Genomic DNA, 20,792 nt, shown 5'->3' on the forward strand with positions numbered 1-20,792 from the left:
GGAACCCTGGAAGTACCAACATCTAGGAGCCTGCTGGGGAACAGGAGCCGGGAAAAGAGCAGAGGAGGCTGGGAGGAGCCAGATTGACTATTTCAAAGAGGTGAAACAAAGCTTGAGGAGGTCCCCGGAGACACAGCAACCCTGACTTCTCTAGGACCAAGTGGGCAGAAAATACACTCTGCGGAGTTGAGATGTGACTGGAGGAGTCACAGGCTGAGTGGTGCCTGAAACGTGTGAATTCATCACTTAGCAGGCCAGCCAAACCCAGGAAAACATTTGAAGTGCCTGCCTTTGAGATTGTCCTAGGTACCTGAGTGGGGGCACCTTGAGGGCATAAAAAAATCATTTTAGCTTCACGACACAGTCAGGGACACATCACCAGCATCTTCTACATAAGACGTCAGAAGAGAGTATATTGAATTATTTCTCAAGTCTTCACAAAAGACTCAGGAGGAAGAAAAACATATCTTTCAAATTGCAGAAACTAGTAAACAAAAGATCAATCTGACTTGTTTAAGTGAGTTTCCTGACAAGGGTGTGTACCACACCCAGATCTTAAAATTTCTTCTGATTTAGGTGGTAGCACAAATAGTTGGATATATAGTTATAGGGATATATATAGTTTTAATAGATTTATTCAAAATTGCATTAACTTTTTGGTGTTTTTAATCTCCAGTCTTTTCTGGCTTTTTGTTCTTCACCTCTCCGTTTTATAGCATTGGAATAACATTGTATATTATTTTGGGGTCCTCACGTCTTGATATCTTTGAAGATGTTCCCACCTCATGAAATCGTCTTCCCAGATGTTAGCTTAGCATCTTTCAAAAGTATGTTCCCTATGGAGTTCCCATTGTGGCCCAGTGGTTAACGAATCTGACTAGGAACCATGAGGTTGCAGGTTCAATCCCTGGCCTCGCTCAGTGGGTTAAACGATCCGGCGTTGCTGTGAGCCGCAGTGTAGGTCGCAGACGCGGCTCGGATCCCGTGTTACTGTGGCTCTGGTGTAGGCTGGGGGCTACAGCTCCAATTAGACCCCTAGCCTAGGAACCTCCATGTGCTGCGGGAGTGGCCCTAGAAAAGGCAAAAAGACAAAAAAAAAAAAAAAAAAGTATGTTCCTTAAAATACCAATCCCAGAAGTTATGTTCTGAGGTGAGAGCTCCATAAAGACTTACATATAAGACCAATGATGAAGGGAAATATTGCGTATTATTTCCTTCTCTTTGAAATACGTATAGGCTCACAACGTACAGGCTTGGAGAAGTGCTGCAGAAAAGAAATCTGATGCTTAGAACAGCATCAAATTTATCTCACCATGCAGCCCCTTACCATGTACTACCAATTACTGCCTTTAATTTTAGTCTAAGTTTCTCTACTAAAAATGCCATGTTGAGCTTTGATTTAGAAATTTTTCTACTCTTAGAGCTGCAGTTTCTCCATTGGTACAACAGGAATAATACAATCTATCACCAAGGTTGTTACCTTGATTCAATGAAATCATTAATGCAAAGAGTTTAGCATGGAGCTGACACAAAAGTCATGCTCAATGAACATGAGCTATTTTTAAAGGACATTTTCTATTCTATTGCTTTGAATAGGTCATTTTACTTTTCAGAACTTGCTTTTTGCATCTACAGCATTAAACCTAACACTGACTCTAAAGGCTTCAAAACTCTTAGCTAAGGAAACAAAACTAAGCAGTCCTTGAATGAAACCAGAGACATACATACATAAGCTAATTTACATAAAATAGTATACTCATCTTCTAGACTCTTTTTGTTAGGATTCCATTTAGCAGTTGTGTATCATTCCTATGTTGAAATTTATAAGGAACCCTGCTGCACCCCTGTCCCCCACCCCCACCCCCAAAGGTTGCCCATCCAAGAGTTTATCTCCCAATCTGGTCAGGCCAGCTCCCCAGGGGGGTCAGGGCCTCTGTGCACAGGTTGCTGCTGTTTCTCTCAGGGTGAGAGCTTCATGCAATAAGAGTCAAATGATAGGTAACATTCTGCATTCAAAGTAGCAACAGAGCGTAGGAAGACACAGCACTATGTACTAGCTAGAACACTGGCTTCCACGTTGGAGGATCCAGATGCTAATCTAAGACCTGCTATTAGCAGCACGATCCTATAGAAATGATTTCATCTCTAGGCCTTAAGCACCTCTTAAACTTAAGAGGTACTTAACCAAGGTCTTATGCAAGAGGTACTTACGCTTAAGGTCTTACCTTGCGCAGACCTCTTACACTTGCTCTAAAGAATTCTTTTTCCCCCTCCCTCTTAGACCATTATGAAGAACCAAATAAATTGATGGTATGCTGAAAAATCTTTGGTAATTGCCAAGTGGCCTACAAATATAAGGAAGAAGATACTATTTCATTTCAATCTCACCACAATGGTTAGGAAGAGCGTATGTATATTTGTCCCCAAAGAACACATGGAAACAAAAGATTTATCACCTGTTCAAATCATGCAGTTGATCATAGAAGATTTGATTGCTGGTCTAAGGCCCTCTAGACCTTTTCTTAAATAAGATATATATATACATTTTTTTTTTTTGGTCTTTTGAGGAGGGGAGCTCACCTGTGGCATATGGAAGTTCCCAGGCTAGGGTTTGAATCGGCACTGCAGCTGCTGGCCTACACCACAGCCACAGCAATGCAGGATCTGAGCCACATCTGTGACCTACACCAGAGCTCACGGCAATGCCAGATCCTTAACCTAATGAGCAAGGCTAGGGATCGAACATGCATTCTCATGGATCCTAGTCGGGTTTGTTAACCACTAAGCCATGATGGGATCTCCTAAATAAGAAATCTTTATGAGAAAACCAAAATTCACCCATTTTACCTATTTGTCAGTAGTTTTTTTTTTTCCCCACCCTTTTAAATTTATCTTGCTATGTTTTTTTCAATTATCCTAGAGGCTGTCTAGCACAATACAAAAATTTAGAAAGTCTATGATAAGTTTGAATTATTTTAAGATAAGAAATGTACCTATATTATAATTTTTACAGTTATAAACTTTTATAGTTTTCTCAAGTTTTCCCTTACCTGCACCCCCACTGAGGACAAAAAAAAAAAAAAAAAAATTCAATAACACCCAGAATCTTTAAGAAAACTTGCTTATATAATAATCGTAATATAGTGGTTAAAAGTGCTGGCTCCAGAGTTAGATATGATTTGGTTGAACCTCAACTCTGCACTCAATTCTTAACTTCTATGAGCTTCTGCTACCACCTCAAATGTGGAGATAACATTTACCTCCAAATACTGCTTGGAACAGATAAATAAGCCATATAACCAAATTTACTGAGTTCTTACTTTGGCTCAAGTGCTTTACTTGCATGATCTCATTTAATCCCTACAAAATCTTAAAAGATGGCTTCAGTGCATGTCATTACATTTCAATAAATGTTAGATATATTTCACACACACACAAAAAAAACCCGAGTATGATTCTTAAAGATTTAGAAATAGTTTCCAGGAGTTCCCTGGTGGCCTAGGGGTTAAGGATCCAGCATTGTCACTGCTGTGGCTCCAGTTACTGCTGTGGCACAGGTTAGATCCCTGGCCCAGGAATTTCCAGAGGCCTCAAGTGTGGCCAAAAAAAAAGAAAAGAAAGAAAAAAGAAATAGTTTCCAGTGTAGGGTAGAAAACTGGTTGCCCAAGTAGGATGACTTAGGTCCTAATTACCTCCATTGTAACATAAACAATACACTGGGTTTATACTAGCTGTTTAATCTTTCTTTCTCTTGAACAAAAATACTGAAAACCCAAACTTAAAAAAAAAAAGACACGGAGTTCTCACTGCAGCTCAGCAGAAACAAACCCAACTAGTATCCATGAGGAGGCAGGTTCAACCCCTGGCCTCACTCAGTGGGTTAATGATCTGGCATTGCCATGAGGTGTGGTGTAGGCCACAGAATCAGCTCGGATCTGACATTGCTGTAGCTCTGGCAAAGGCCAGCAGCTGCAGCTCTGATTCAACCCCTAACCTGGGAACATCTGTATGCCATGGGTGTGGCCCTAAAAAAAAAAAAAAAAAAAAAAAGAGGAAGAAGAAGAAAAGATATGCTATCTTGATATCTGAATAAAAAAGTGCTCCTTTTTTTTTTGGCCACGCCCACAGCATGTAGAATTTCCCAAGCCAGGAATATAACCATGTGACAGCAGCAACCTGAACCACTGCAGTGAAAAAGCCAGATCCTTAACCCACTGAGCCACAACAGGGACTCCCAAAATGTTCCCTCCTTTTTTTTTTTTTTGTCTTTTGTCTTTTTAGGGCCATATCTATAGCATATGCAGGTTCCCAGGCTAGGGGTTGAATCAGAGCTACAGCTGCCGGCCTACACCGCAGCCACTGCAACGCCAGATCTGAGCCATGTTTGGGACCTGCACCACAGCTCACGGCAACACCAGATCCTTAACCCACTGAGCCACGACGGGAACTTCCCGAAGTGTTCCCTCTTGAATAATTTCCCAGACTCCATCTTTTTGTCCTTTTCCAAACACCATTCTTTCTCCCTCTTTTCGCAGAAATACTAGCACGTGTATATGTGCATATACACACGCACACTTCTTCATGTCAGGCTTCTGGGGGACACAGTTGCGTTTTTCTCCAGCATCTAGTAACCACTCTTCCATCTTAACAGAATTCTCTTTGCCTTTATTTTCTTGGACTATTCCACAAACTGCGCTCTTTTCAAATAACTCAACTTTCAGGCCTCACTTAAAAAGCAATGGTTCTTGGGAGTTCCCTTCGTGGCACAGTGGTTAACGAATCTGACTAGGAACCCTGAGGTTGCAGGTTCGGTTAGGTCCCTGGCCTTGTTCAGTGGGTTAAAGATCCGGCGTTGCCGTGAGCTGTGATGTAGGTTGCAGACTCGGCTGGAATCCCAAGTTGCTATGGCTCTGGTGTAGACTCGTGGCTACAGCTCTGATCAGACCCCTAGCCTGGGAACCTCCATATGCTGCGGGAGCGGCCCTAGAAAAGGCAAAGAGACAAAAAAAAAAAAAAAAAAAAAAAAAAAAGGCAATGGTTCTTTAGCATTCTTTTTAACAATATTCTGCATAATAGTTTTTCTTACTTCATGGGAAAAAAAAATTCAAATATAGAGGAAATAGTCTAATTTTATAATAATATTGGCTCCATTGTTTGAGTTTTTAAGACCATGACTATTATTTTATGTATATTTTTGGCCCCACCCATGGCATGGAGAAGTACCTGGGCCAGGGATCGAACCCATGCTGCCGTTGTGACCTGCGCCACAGCTGCAGCAACTCCAGATCCTTTAACATACTGTGCTACATGGAAGCTTCCTAAGACTATTTTTTTAAGAGCAAGGAGCTTTTTAAGCCATGTTACATTTTTATAATTGAGTCATCAATAAATTAAAAAATAATTCATGCTAGGTTATCTCATCTGTACTAAATAGTTATTTATAAGAATTTTAAAGAGGTAGGTTCCAATCCTGGCTTTGCCACCAACTAGCTGTGTGACCTTGATCTTAATTTCCCGGGATCTCAGTCTCCTCAACTTTGAAAAGAAGAACTAAGACTTAAGGATCCCTTCCAACACTTCCAGCTCTCAAATTTTATGATTATCTCCCCAATTCTATAGTTAGTAGGAAAAAAAAAAAAAAAAAAAGGTATACATGAAATTTTCTAAATGTAAAAAGTTAGGAAAAGAAAATTAAATTCAAGACATGTGATTTCTCTGGAAACTGTACCTTTAGTGTTTCCTGACTATTTGTTTACATGGTATAGCAGGCCCTTAAGATGAGTATGAGAATAAATAAAGTCCTGGAAGATTTGCCTTTGGGAGTGTACTTTCAATGAGTGGGTCAGAGATATAACAGTGTTAGTTGATAATTGGTAACAACTGATGCTTAAACAAAAGGTTCTTAAAGGAAACTTTTTGGTAGAAATAGTCCTGCCCCAAGTGTGGTCAAATGTGATCTGAAAAATCCATGTAGCTACACACATATCATTTAAAGTGGAAAATAAAGATTTGGCATTAATGTGAAAAGAAAGATACAAACTTTGAAACGAAAGGTGAAGCAGAAATGGTCAAAATAATGAAGTCTGGGAATAAAAGATCTGAAATTCGTCTGAGAATCTCACTGGAAAAATGCAGGGAATTTCTATATGATAAATTAAGAAAATAATTGGCATGATATTATTGTCCAGGTACCGAGAAAAAAAAAACATCACACAGCAGCAGTAACAACAGCAATAGTAATAATTTAACCAATTTAACAGTTCAAAATATAATGAAATCATGAAGAGTACATTTAAATTTTACATCAAAAAACCTGATTTTGTTTTATAAACTATATATATAAGTTTTCCTAACACTTGTTTCATTTATTAGGTCCCATCTCTGTGAAAGCATTGTGTTTTGAACCATGGGAGATACAAAAGAAAAAGATGTTATTGCCTTTAATGAAATTAATTCCTGTAAAAACACACAGGAATTAAGTTTTTTGTCCTTTGTGTATATTCTGGAGTATCCTCGTTCAAAAGGAACATTTACAATAATTTCATATCTTTACATTTTCAGGTTTACAAAGGATTGAAATAAAATATACAGGAAATGGGAGTTCCCGTCGTGGCGCAGTGGTTAACGAATCCGACTAGGAACCATGAGGTTGCGGGTTCAGTCCCTGCCCTTGCTCAGTGGGTTAAGGATCCGGCGTTGCCGTGAGCTGTGGTGTAGGTTGCAGACGCGGCTCGGATCCCGCGTTGCTGTGGCTCTGGCGTAGGCCGGTGGCTACAGCTCCGATTCAACCCCTAACCTGGGAACCTCCATATGCCGCGGGAGCGGCCCAAGAAATAGCGACAACAACAATAACAAAAAAAAAAGACAAAAAGACAAAAAAAAAAAAAAAAAAAAAAACCAGGAAATGTTTCATAAATCTACAGAGTAGTTTGTTTTCATCTCTTTTCATGATATTTAAGAACTAATTTTCAAAGATAATATGAGAAAAAGAATGTATGTATATGTATGACTGGGTCACTTTGCTGTACAGCAGAAACTGGGACAACGTGAATCAACTATACTTTAATTCAAACAATTACTTAATTTAAAAATAAAATGAGAAAAAGAACTACTTTTCAGGTTAATGATTTTAGATCAAAAGTTTTCATCATTTCAGATGTTCCTTAATGAAGTTGGAAATCAACATTCTACAATCATGGACTAGTCAGCCATTGATTTATGTGGCTATTTAAAGTGACAACTAGGCGTTCCCGCTGTGGTGCAGTGGGATCTGCAGTGGCTCTGCAGTGCCTAGATGCAGGTTTGATCCCCAGCCCAGCACAGTGAGTTAAAGGATCTGGTGTTGCTGCAGCTGTGGCGTAGGTCACACCTATCGCTCAGATGTGATGCCTGGCCTGGGAACTCCATATTCTGTGGGGCAGCCAAAAAAGAAAAAAAAAAAAAAAAAAAGAAAAGACAGTGACAACTAAAGGGTGTTGTAGCAATGACAAGGAAAGCACACACAACAAGGAGAAATGAGAGAGCAGAGAGCAGACCACCGGGGACCCACCCAGGGATCATGACCTAAACATGTATGATGAACACTGAAGAATCAGGAAGGAACAGGGAGAGAGAAGAAAGTTCCTCCTTCAGTATGCAGAGGGTAAAGCAGTGTAATAGCATCTTCCTCACACACTTGAAGAGGAAGAGGTTTTCTGGTGGGTGAAATGTAGCTTTTGCATGGTAAACTCCAGAGCTAAAGAGAGTCTACCTCAAAATTTCCAATTTCCAACTCAACATCACTCACCATCCAAACTTTTAAAAAAGCACCAGAAAAGGAGTTCCCATCTTGACTAATGGATCTGACTAGCATCCATGAGGACGCAGACTCAATCCTTGGCCTCGCTCAGTGGGTTAAGGATCTGGCATTGCTGTGGCTGTGGTAGAGGCCGGCAGCTACAGCTCCAATTAAGACCCCTAGCCTGGGAACCTCCATATGCTGCAGGTGTGGCCCTAAAAAGCAAAAAAAAAAAAAAAAAAAAAAAAGTACAAGAAAAATCTGACATTTAGTGTAGCTAGTCTCGAATTTTATTTTTAAATTTCAGTGTTCAGTGGCTTGAAGTGGGATCTCAGTTCCCAGATCAGGATTGAACCCAGGCCACAGTAGTGAAAGCACCAAATCCTAATGGCTGGACCACCAAGGAATTCCTTTAAATTTAGCTACAAAGAAAAAAAAAATAGCTTTTAAATAAAATTTTAGAATCATAAAAAAACCCCCAAAAATTGAAATTCTGTATATTTGGTAGTTAAAATAGAATATATATTCAAATTTCTATTCATTATTTAACTCATCTTATTTTCAAGATTTTCCCCACTGTTTTGCTAGTTCCTTTTACACAGGGTAGCTGAACAAGTGTACTTCCAAAAAAAAAAATGTAAAATCTTCATTAAAGTATAGTTGATTTACAATGTTGTGCCAATTTCTGCTGTACAGCAAAGTGACCCTATCCTACATATATACACATTCTCTTTCTTATATTATCTTCCATCATTGTCTATCCCAAAAGACTGGATATAATACGACCTTATTGCTTATCCATTCTAAATGTAATAGTTGGAAAAATGCAAAATCTTAAAGGCATAATATAAAGATGTATTTCCAATTGAAATGCATACTTTAAAAATTTATATGACATCTGAGTTCCTAGTCATTTGAATGGAAATAATACATAGAAAAAACATCTATTTTTATGCTCTCAAATGAACAGCAATGTCATGCTGCCATTAGCCAGCCTGTTACTTTTCTTTTTTTCCTGTTTAAATTACTATTCACTTTGGGGGAAAGAATACTAAACTATTATCAATATGAGTAGCCTTATAGATATGAATTCATGATTGCCAAGAAATACTCAACATAAGCAAATAAATCCCTTAGGCATTCCTTCAACTCTGCAGTGCCCTCATGCTGCCCCCTGCTGCTCAGTGTCCACACTTAACTGAAAATTGTCCCAAACTTTCTTTTTTACTTCTCTTTACTCTTCTCATCAACACTTATCTGGCCAGAGATCCAGACCCCTAGAGTTTTCCTCTGCCAGGTTAATGGGTAAACAGGTTAATATAAGAAAGATGTCACCTCCTGCCTCCCCACCCCGTTTGCCCTATCACCATTTTCTGGCCAGTTACAAGCATTTGAACAAATGCTCTATGGGCCTTAACTGACATCCAGATTCCCAAGCTTGGGATTCCAAACCCTCCCTGTGCTGGTTCCAGGCTGCCCTCGTGAGTCTGTCTTGCCAAATCGCTAACCCCCATGCACTCCTGCCTACACTCTACCCACATGGACGTCTGGCTGGTATTTTCAAGTGCCATAGTGTTTTCTCTCCTCCTTGCCTAAGCTTACACTGCTTTTTTTACCCCAAATGTCTTTGCACAATTTCCAAATGTCGAAAGCCTACCCATCTTCCAAGGCTCTGGTCAAAAGTACCTTCTCTGTAAAGTTTATCCCAACGCCCAAATGCTTCACTTCTGTTGTCCCTTTAATCTTTTAAGGCTCTGGACAATGTAGTTGTTTTGATGTAGAAGCAGCTCAATAAAGATTATTAAATAAATCCTTTAAAAAAGTGAAGAGCAGTTAACAAAGGAACCTTATTTCTTGGGAAGGCCAGCTGACTTACTGACTTTTGGAAGAGCACCTGGAGAGGGTAATAGGAACCCCACTACCACAACAACCTTCCACCTGAATGGGGTGATCTTTTTAATTCCCGTCACACCGCATAAGGCCTATTTCGATCCCCGAAATCAGAAGTGTCTATGAGAAAATGAACTTAAAGCACATACAGGTGCTTATGTCATGTCAGGCATTATTCTAGATTATTTATTTATGTGTCTATTTGTTTGTTTTTACGGCTGCACCCATGGCATATGGAAGTTCCTGGGCCAGGTACTGAATCCAAGCTGCAGCTTCGACCTATACTGCATTTGCAGCAACACCAGATCCTTTAACCCACTGCACCAGGCCTGCAGCGACTGCTCCTATTTGACTTCTAACCCAAGAACTTCCATATGCCACAGGTGCCACCATAAAAAAATTTTAAAAATAAAAAGGAGGTAACATCCCAGACTGACTGTCTGGTAAGTCATAACTCTTTCCTTAGGAGGTAAGGAAAGAGATCTTTTAACTTCAAAAAGATTTAGAATAAGTACAGAAATGTTTTTTATTGTAAGTAAGTGTTCTCTTGAAGAACCTTTGACCCAGTGGAGTAGGAGGTCAGCCTATTACACTCTTAAGTAGAACTCCTACTAAGTTATAGGCAGTGTTGACCCACTAAAGAGAATTCAGAATCACCATATCTTAGAGGTTAAACTTATGAATGGGTAAGACTTTTTTAACTTCTTGAAAATGTTTGCTAAGGTACCAAAGTAGACAATCGGATCCAGTCAATGTATAAATGTATATTAAAAGTTGGGAGGGGTTTAATTAAATTATGCTATAAGTGAGACCACGTTTTAAAGGATCTTGATTTCTAAAATTTGCAAGATTCATAAATATGATAAGATTTGTAAGATAAATTTTAAAACATAAGAAAGAACTACCTATGGGTATATTTCAATTTCATAGTTTTTTAAAAACTCAAATTAACTGAAGAATATTCTTTCTAGATACAGGACTCACTCTTTTTTCTTTTTTTTTTTTTTTCTGTTTTTTTTAGGGCTGCACCTGAGGCATATGGAAGTTTCTGAGCTAGGGGTCAAATTGCAGCTGCAGCTGCTGGCTATGCCATAGTCATGGCAACACCAGATCCTTAACCCACTAAATGAGGCCAGGGATAGAACCACCTCCTCATGGATCCTGTTTGGGTTCTCAATCCACTGAGCCACAATGGGAACTCCAAGACTCACTCTTGAGTGCATCGAGTAACTAATAACTCAAGCATGGCAACTGAGCTGTTTCTCTTCCAAATAAAGTTGGCATTCATTAGGAAGTCAATGCATGTTGACAGAGCTGTCCAGTTATTCTTTCCATTTGCACCTTCCTCACTTCCTAGCAGACGGATTGTCGCTTTTGAAAGATTGAGATGAGAAGTAGCAACACTATCTACGGACCTTCCCAATTTTTGCTTTAGCAGCTTTCTTCCACAGTGTCACCAATTCTCAGCCCTAACTTGAGTGTATTAGGATTCTGTGGACAGCTTTCTGAAAATATGTATGCCCACCACCTACACCAGCTAGAATCTCTGAGGATGGGGTGCAGGAACTTTGTGGTGGTGGTGGTGTTGTTTATTTTTGCTATTTTAGGACCACACCCACAGCATATGGAGGTTCCCAGGCTAGGGGTTGAGTCAGAGCTACAGCTGCCAGCCTACACCATAGCCACAGCAATGCCAGATCCTCAACCCACTGAGTGAGGCCAGGGATCGAACCCACATCCTCATGGATCCTAGTCGGGTTCATTCACCACTGAGCCACGAAGGGAACTCCCAGAATTTTATTTTTAAGTTTCTTGGTGATTTAAAGTGCAGACAGAGTTGAGAACTGCTGGTCCACAGTGTGAGCCTACCATGGTCTAAAGTTCCCGTAGAACTTTCTGCAATTATGGACATTGCTATATATTGGTTTGTTTGTTTGTTTGTTTGTTTTCTTTTGTGGGCTGCATCTGTGGCATACAAAAGTTCCCAGGCTAGGGGTTGAAATTGGAGCTGTAGCTGCTGGCCTATACCACAGCCACAGCAACGCAGGATCCGAGCTGTGTCTGTGACCTACACTATAGCTCACCGCAACACCAGATCCTTAACTCACTGAGCAAGGCCAAGGATCGAACCCACATACTCATACATACTAGTCGGGTTCATTACCCACTGAGCTACAATGGGAACCCCCAGTTTTAGGCTATTTTAAATGAACCGAATCTATCATTACACAGGTGTTGAGCGACTCTTTTTGATAGTGGACAAAACCAGTCCAAACTTGTCTCTTCAGGGTCCTTCATCCCAGCCTCCTGATGAGGCCTCTGGTGGATAGAAGGAGAGCTCCAAGCTTACACAGGCTTCTGGGAATGTTAAGGATGTTTCTTACTCATTTAGGTTGGAGGTTAGCTTCTTGGACTTCATACTTCAACAAAAAATGAGCAAAAAGTCTTAGAACTAAATATTTCTCAAGTCTCAAAGCAGTGAACCCACTGAACTCTTGGAAAGTTCCTCTTTGCTCCTTGGAACTGACAGTGTTTTTCAACTGGAGGTTGTGACCTCTGTCTTGGGAGGATGGAGAGTTTCCAGTGGATTGAGGCAGTGGCCTGAGTTTCAGAGCTAAATATAGGTCACTAGCATGGCAGCCTCTCTTTCTCTGTCTTATCAAAACCATGTCCTTTTAATGAATGTGGATCATCAGTGGTTGGTGGGATTAACTCTTGAGAAAAGCCAGCAAAATGTCGCAGATACATAGTGTTTTTCAAATGTAACTGGCTGTTGGGTGCAACTAAGTTCTATTTTTACTTGCTTCTAAAAATAATTTGTATGAGTTCCTGCTGTGGCAGTGGACTAAGAATCCAACTGCAGCAGTCTGAGTCAATGTGGAGGCACGGGTTTGACCCTCAGCCTAGCTCATAGGTTAAAGAACAAAGCATTGCTGAAGCTGCAGCATATGTCACAGTTGTGGCTCAGATTCATTCCCTGGCCCAGGAACTTCCATATGCCATGGGTATGGCCATAAAAGCATAATAATAATAACAATAATAATAATTTGTAAATTATGGATTACTACTTTTTAAGTTAAAAATACACACATATATGAATTGCTGGAAAAATAAATCTCAAGTGTGTTCATGTTGAGGCATAAGAAGAATCCTCCTTCATGTGATCGCTCAGCTCTCAATGAAGCTGTCCTCACAGCTCAGATCCTGCATTGCTTTGGCTGTGGTGTAGGTCAGCAGCTGTAGCTCCGATTTGACTCCTAGCCTGGGAACCTCCATACGCCATGAGTGTGGCCCTAAAAAGCAAAAAAAAAAAAAAAAAAAAGTCAATGAAGCTGTCCCGACCACCTATTCAATTCTACCTATGTATTTATTCATATGTATTAAATGATACCCTTTAAAGTTCGGTGTATTTCAAAGTCAAAATATTTACCATGGCAGATACCAGTTGACTCTCCAGAGCAATGTCCCAGAGGGTGGTCCCCAGACCAGCAACATCAGCAATATCTGGGAGCTTGGAACTCCTCAGGCCCCATCCCAGACCAGCTGAACCAGGAACCCCAGGCGGGGGCCCAGCCCCCCGTCTTTTACATGGTCCTGGTGCACACTCAAGTTTGAGATCCACTAAGCAGAGTACACTAGGTCCCCCCCAGAATGTCCCAGAGGGGACCTTTCCTACATCCTGAAGACCGTAAAGATGGAAACATTTTGTACATAAAATTGACCTTGTACGTTGTGAAACAGAAGCCAATATTCTCTTTTGACCTAGTGTTATAAATCACGAATTCGCTCACTTCAACAAGGCCTCACTAAGTTTCTTGTCCCTCTAGAAATTCAGCTTCTAAAAGAATTTCATGAGATGTTCCTGAAGAGAGATGATGCGGTACATGTGTCTTCAGTAAATTCAACATGCAAAAACTCAGCTACATACAACTGATCAATCAGGTGGGCATTGCTTATTTAAGAAAGATTATTAGATTTATAAAGTTATTCACTAGAGGATTCATTTACACAGGGATAGCATACAGTGCATTTAAAATATGCTGACTGGCGTTCCTGCTGTGGCACAATGGGATTGGCTGCACTCTGCAGCACCAGGACGCAGGTTCGATCCTCAGGCCGGCACAGTGGATTAAAGGATCCAGTGTTGCCGCAGCTGTGATATTGGTCGTAACTGCAGCTTGAATCTGATCCCTGGCCTGGGAACTCCACATGTCACAGGATGACCAAAAAGAAAAATAAAATGCTGATTTATAGCACATAAATTTACAAATATCCAATGTGATAGTATAGAAGAATAGGTAGGTACATAGACTCTGATTTCAGACTTTCTGGGTTCAGACGCCAGCGTTTTCGTTTACTGTGTAACCTGAAGCGAAACTTTAAGCCTCAGTTCCCTCATTTGTAAAATGGGTATACTAATTGTGCTACCTCCAAAGTTTGTGTGAGGATTTAAGGAGAAATTTACTAAAGGTAGCATTTAACCTAGAGGCTGGAACATAGTAAGCTCTAATTAAATGTTTATTTTTAGTTTTTCTAAATTAGCTGCTTCTGTAACCAGTCTGGTCTCTATGAAAACAGATATTCATGCTTTGTCATTCAAGAACTGTTTTTTCCCTTTTTTGGCCACCCCACAGCATATGGAGTTCCCGGGCCAGGGATCAAATCTGAGCCACAGCTGTGGCCTATGCTGCAGCTGTGGCCACACTGGATCCTTTAACCCACTATGCCAAGCCAGGGATTGAACCTGTGTCCTGGCACTGCAGATCCCATTGCGCCACAGCAGGAACTCCAAGAATGTTTTTACAAAGCAGTTAAAGTTTACACAAAGCAAATAGGAGGAGCCACACTGAGCACTGGATGGATACTCAGCAGAGATTCACCCTCCCAGGAGCTCTTAAGGTAACTTCAGTCTCCCTGTCAGTGACAGGGTTTAGGTATGAGCATTTCTTATAAACCTGGCCGAAGAGGTATGAGAAGCAGTGTACTGTGGTCTGTGGGAAAGAATTTCTCCTCTTCTAAAAAGACGCATAAGAGGGAGTTCCCGTCGTGGCGCAGTGGTTAATGAACCCGACTAGGAACCATGAGGTTGCGGGTTCGATCCCTGGCCTCGATTGCTCAGGGGGTTAAGGATCCGGCGTTGCCATGAGCTGTGGTGTAGAGATTGCAGACAAGGCTCCGATCTGGCACTGTTGTGAGCTGTGGTGTAGATTGCAGATGCGGCTCGGATCCCGTGTTGCTGTTGCTGTGGCTCTGGCGTAGGCCGGTGGCTACAGCTCCGATTAGACCCCTAGCCTGGGAACCTCCATATGCCGCGGGTGCAGCCCTAGAATAGACAAAAAAATAAAAAGATGCATAAGAGAAACTCTCCTCCCTTTGGAAATTGTAATGTCAGGATACGATGCTTAGGGTTACAGCAGAAAGACATTGCTGACATTACCGTAATGTAAGAGAATGGGACCGACAAGGAACTTGATAACATTGCTGAGCTATTGAACCAAACCTAGAACTCACTAGCTTGTCTCCTGATTATTAATTTAGTTAAAAATAATAAATGTCCTCATGTTTAACACCATTGTCTGTACGATGCTATATTAGTTCAAAAGCAAACTAAACGATATATAATGCAATTAATTACTATCTTAATTGGTTCTATGACAAAATAATTTGGTGACTTTATTCTGGAGGTCATCGTAACCACACATAGAGAATTCTTAATGCATAGTTCCTTCTCTTCCGATTCATCTGTATACAACAGCTGTCTTACTTTCCTGCTCCATATCTGATAGGCTTAACTAATTAACCATTAGCTAAATGTCTAATTCTATTATCTTCATAAGTTAAAATATAAATGCTTATTATACAAAATTTCTACTATATAAATATCATTAAAATATTTCAGAAGATTTCAAAACAAAAATAAATATTTTAATTCTGATATAATCCTTTAGCACTGTAATTGCATTTCCCAGCTCCTTTTCACAATTTTTATTTACACTGGCAATTATTTCATGCCAATGTGAGCACAACAATTTATATAAAAAAGAGGCTTTACCCCATTAAAAAAAAGTTTTCCTTCAATAGAACTTACAAGGACACATCCCAAATGTGATCACCAGAGTGATCCTCTCCTTTCTTCTCAAGCAAAGTAGTTAAAGTTTTTTTTTCTCACTCTGCAGTTGGAATTTTCATTAGGTAACTGTCTTTTTATGTAGCATCTATTTGGGCTACATCTAAATTCTAAGGGCTATTTTCTCCTCATTGTGTCCCAAATAATGGTCTTTCAATAGGACACATTAAATCCTATATAAACAGACTGAATTTTTTTTTTTTTAAGTCTTAGGGAGTTCCCTGGTGGCTCAGTGAATTAAGGATCTGGTGTTGTCATTGTTGTGGCTCAGGTTACTGCTATGGTTTGGGTTTAATCCCTGGCCCAGGAACTTCTGAGTGCTGTGGGTGGGGCCAAAAAAAAAGTTTTACCCCAGAAATCTTATTTTGCCTTCTTTCCCAGTTAGGAACCTCCCACATCTACGATCTCATATTTAAAATATTTTTAAAATGTTGACCCACATTGGGGGAGTTCCCATTATGGCTCAGCGGTTAACGAATCTGACTAGGAACCATGAGGTTTCAGGTTCAATCCCTAGTCTTGCTCAGTGGGTTAAGGATCCAGCGTTTCTGTGAGCTGTGGTGTAGGTTGCAAACGCAGCTCGGATCTGGTGTTGCTGTTGCTGTTGCTGTGGCCGTGGCCAGCATCTATAGCTCTGATTAGATCCCTAGCCTGGGAACTTCCACATGCCACAGGTGCGGCCCTAGAAAAGACAGAAAGACAACAACAACAACAAAATGTTGAACCACATTGGACTGTAAACTCCATGAGAGCAGGGATACTTGTCTCTTTTTCTTAATTTTGTATCCTAGCATTTTTGCATAATTGTATATAATAGGAGGGAAATTTAGAACAAACAAACCCCCAAGTAAAAATAAATGTTGAATAAATCAAGTATAAAGAACACTCCTTTCATCTTTTTCTTTCTTTCATTCTTTTTTTTTAAGGGCCGCACCCGAGGCATATGGAGGTTCCCAGGCTAGGGGTCGAACCTGAGCTATAGCTGCTGGCCTACACCACAGCCACAGCAACACCTCTGGGACCTATACCACAGTTCACAGCAACACCAGATCCTAAACCCGCTGAGCGAGGCCAGGGATTGAACCCGCAACCTCAAGGTTCTTAGCCAGATTCATTTCCGCTGCACCATGACGGGAACTCCTCATCTTATTCTTAAATCATTATCTTTGCTTTACTTTCCCCTTAGAGCCTCCATTTAAGAATCTTTTTGGAGAGATAAGAAGAAGAAAAAAAAAAAAAAAAAACCGCAAAACACCCATTTGGTTTCTTACTCTCTTTCCCCATCTCTTCCTTCGCAAAACATGTAATGATTGGTCCAAGAAACAGTACAGGTAAGTATACACAAAAAGGTGGAAATAGAACCATACAATGTCAGGTCTGTATTGAATTTGGTGTTCAGAGGATAAAATTTTAAGCTATTTTTCCTTCTTCTAAAAAGTTTACTCCAAGGTCTACTAAATTGGTCCTGGCTAATATTTCCAGCATTTCATGATACGTCATCTTACCATCGCTGTGTTTCTTCTCTTTGTTACTGGATCTTTCCCAATACGTCGACTAACCTGAAAATTTCCCCAATCTTGAGCAATACTAATGAATACAAATTAATAAACTAGGAAATTATATTGGCTCACTACATTAAGTCTACATAAAAATTTCAGTTTATTTCCGTTATTGATTAAGCTCATAATTTCAAGTTCATTTTTCTGAGGTTTATTGTTTGAAATTTGATTTACAGATTCTCCATGTCATTGACATCATTTATTTCTTCTTTCTGTAAACTGTTTTTTTTTTTTTTTTGGCCATTTCACTACTCATTGACCCCTCCCCTCCATCAGAGGGATGGGCAGGATGAAAAAAATGATAACGATATTTTAACACAGTCAATTTTGCTACTTGCTACTATCTCTGATAAAAAAGGTGTGCAAGAAAAAAATATGTAATCGTTGTCTAAAATGACATTTCAAGATTAAAAAAAAAAATTTTATTGTCCATGATCTAGCAACTGTCACTATGGAAAACTGAGTTAGTTCTCTATATACTACATTTAATAAATACAGATTTTTTTCATGATAAAACATAGTTTATTATAATAATTCTAATCATAATCTCACCAAACTCATGAACTAAACACCTACAAAATGTTGCCAATTTGGAAAAAAATTAACGTCCAAAGAATCAAGAGCTAAAATGAAGCACAAGGTGGATTTAAAAATGGAGAATAATATAAAACAATGAATTGGTTTTTGCCTCGCAGATTTTAAACCTCCTCCTTTAGGGATATAAGAATCACACAGAGAAGAATATCTTTAACATAAATATCTATGGATGATTTCGAAAAGTGAAGATGTAACTATAATGATTACTCATAATCAATGATGTAATAGTCGATGATGTAGGAGAACAAAGAACATTGCATAGCTACATACGGACTTCACAGCATCAGTTTGTTTTTAAAAGGGGGGCTACATTATACAAACATTTTTAGTTTTCACCAATTAAAATGCAAAAAAAAAATCACCAGCTGAATAACAGAATATTTTAGCAATAAAGTATATTTTATTCAGTAGATTAACTTCAGAGAACTCAACTCTCCAGCACAGAGGGTTAGATCATGTATTTACACCTGCAGTATTTTAGTGTAGAAATAATCTATAATGCCAAAACTAGGCTTGATGGGGGCATTGAAATTTTATGAGGAGATAAAATGTTACAGTGAACAGTCTCAAATTTTTATAGCCAAGTATAAACAAAATATAGGCATAATACACAATTGTTGTTGAAGTTCAAGGGTCCTACACAGATAAAGAAATTATAGGGACACCAAAATCAGAAATACTATTCCTAGGTATTTTCACACATTCTTTTATGTCAACATTTTAAATGATTAGTGAAATGAGCATTTACATATTTCAAAGTGAGTAAAAACACTTACTATATTAACTCCAGAAATTTTTTACTCTCTCAAGAAATAATGTATTCAATCATATGAAAAGGTTGTCTGGGATACTATTTCAGTTGTTTTTGTTTTATTTGGCAAAATATTTAGGTACAATCACTGATCTCTACTACTTTCTTTTTCAATTAAGGACATATTTATTATCTCCATAAATAACTAAGGACCAGTAAAAACTATGTCATATCATAATGTACATTTTTGTTCTTGGGAGGCTTTGGGCCTAAATCCCATATTCTCTAATCAGATAACTCCCAATAAGAACAAAGATGGAAAAGATTTACCCTGCATTTAAATACATGAATACCAATATCTTTAAATTTAAAAGCAGTGGTACACAGATTCTTAAAAAAATTATCTCATTCAAAAATACTTGCTCTTTTCAAACAAGGAAACACATAAATTCAACCAAAATATCACTTTGAAATAAAACAAACAACAATGTAGGCATTATTACCTAGAAAATTCCCAGGAGAAACTTAGAATACTTATTTAAGAAATCCCTAGGTTCAAAATGAAATTCAACTTTTACAATGTTCAGTGAACTAAAACTCCAACATTTTGTTAGAAAGAAGACATAAGCACGGATGGTATTGTGAGAGAAGGAAAATGCAAGACGTTTCTGAGGAAAGAGAGAGTAAACTGACAGCTTATTATGGAAGAAATTTTGATCTAGAGATAATCAGATCAGATAAAACACAACTGCAAACTGCATGCCCGTCCCTGCTGCTCCTGGACGGGTTGTGACGACATGTCTGTTCTCACTCACAGTTCACAGTTCGCAGAAAACATTAAAATAACACAAACTGAATAATTTCCTCGCACCAAATCGAACTTTCTTTAAGGAAATAAAGGGAGAAGATAATAGATCAAATCTTGCCCCACCTCTTTTTTTTTTCCTCCTTTTTTCTTTTAGTGAAACTGACATAAATTGTTGAGGAGAGCTACAGCGCCACCAACACAGATCAATGCAAAACAAAAAAGATCTCCCACCGTGGGCAAAAAGAAAAAAAAAAAATTTTAGAAAAATGCCAAAAATTACAAAATGTCTCCCCAATGTACCTTTTTTGGAGAAAAACAGGATCTGCAAAGATTACCTAATGAGGGGCTACAGAGAATGACTATCATGGAACCCAAGTTTAGATCTGATCAGCAAATAAAAGATCCACTATTTAGTAACAGCCATAACTTAATATAAACCCGGTTATGTCAATCTCCACCTTCATTATACCAAGGGCAGCTTTTCTGTAGTTTGTATCCAAGTAATCCATCAAGAAAACCACAATAGGCCTATTTAAAACAACACAAAACCAAACTACATCCCTAGTTTGCCTGCTGATCATTTAGTCCTGGACAAATTAGGTAATACATAATTTTTATAAAGAGGATATGCACATATTTGGCATCACCAACATTGCTGGCACAAAACAAGTCCATCTTGAAATAGCTGAGTTCCCCTTAGCTCGCAATAATTAAAGTATAATTTATATTAGAAATATTTAGCTTGAATCACAGGCTGAAAAAACAAAAAACAAAAAACCAATTTCTTTCTTTCAGTAAAATTTAACCAGACAAGATTAGGTGGAAATGTGCAGAGATCAAAGCTAAAGAAAAAATACAAAGATTGCTTTTGTGAGAAGAAACACAATGAAAATCCTTTCTTAAAAATCTGAGTGGCTCCTTCCAAGACGTAAGGACAAAAATGTTTAAAATTACAAACTTACCATTCGTGGAGGCAAAGAAGAAGCCAGTCCTGGAAAAAGCATTGTAACAATATAGGCTGGATACTTGTGTCTCTAGAAACAACAGCCTCCAGGCAGCATATGGAGCTTCCAACATCTTTTAAAATATTTGGGAAAGAAAAAGTCAGACTTTCTTCCATGGTCGATGGCTGAATGGGGTGGCTTCCCCAAGATCTGTGGGCGTTTGGGAAAAATCGGAGAAATATCCACGGAAGATTCAAAGCAGAGGAGGCAGCGGCAGCCAGAAGACTCTGGGGTTAACAACTTTGCGATGGCGAGCAGGCGGGCTCTGATTGGCTGGGA

The 20,792-nt window shown here is 39.2% G+C and overlaps 1 protein-coding gene across 2 annotated transcripts in view; it reads right to left on the reverse strand.

Annotated features, from left to right (window-relative positions):
• EPC1 (enhancer of polycomb homolog 1) overlaps window positions 1-20,759 on the reverse strand; it is a 111,580-nt gene extending 90,821 nt beyond the window's left edge. For both annotated transcript variants that reach the window (XM_021064807.1, XM_013980224.2), the window contains exon 1: window positions 20,472-20,759. In XM_021064807.1, coding sequence (XP_020920466.1) covers window positions 20,472-20,513 — 42 coding nt within the window. In that variant the 5' untranslated portion in view covers window positions 20,514-20,759. The remainder of the gene's footprint in view (window positions 1-20,471) is intronic.

Source organism: Sus scrofa, chromosome 10 (assembly GCF_000003025.6).
Source record: "Sus scrofa isolate TJ Tabasco breed Duroc chromosome 10, Sscrofa11.1, whole genome shotgun sequence".
Lineage (NCBI taxonomy): Eukaryota > Metazoa > Chordata > Mammalia > Artiodactyla > Suidae > Sus > Sus scrofa.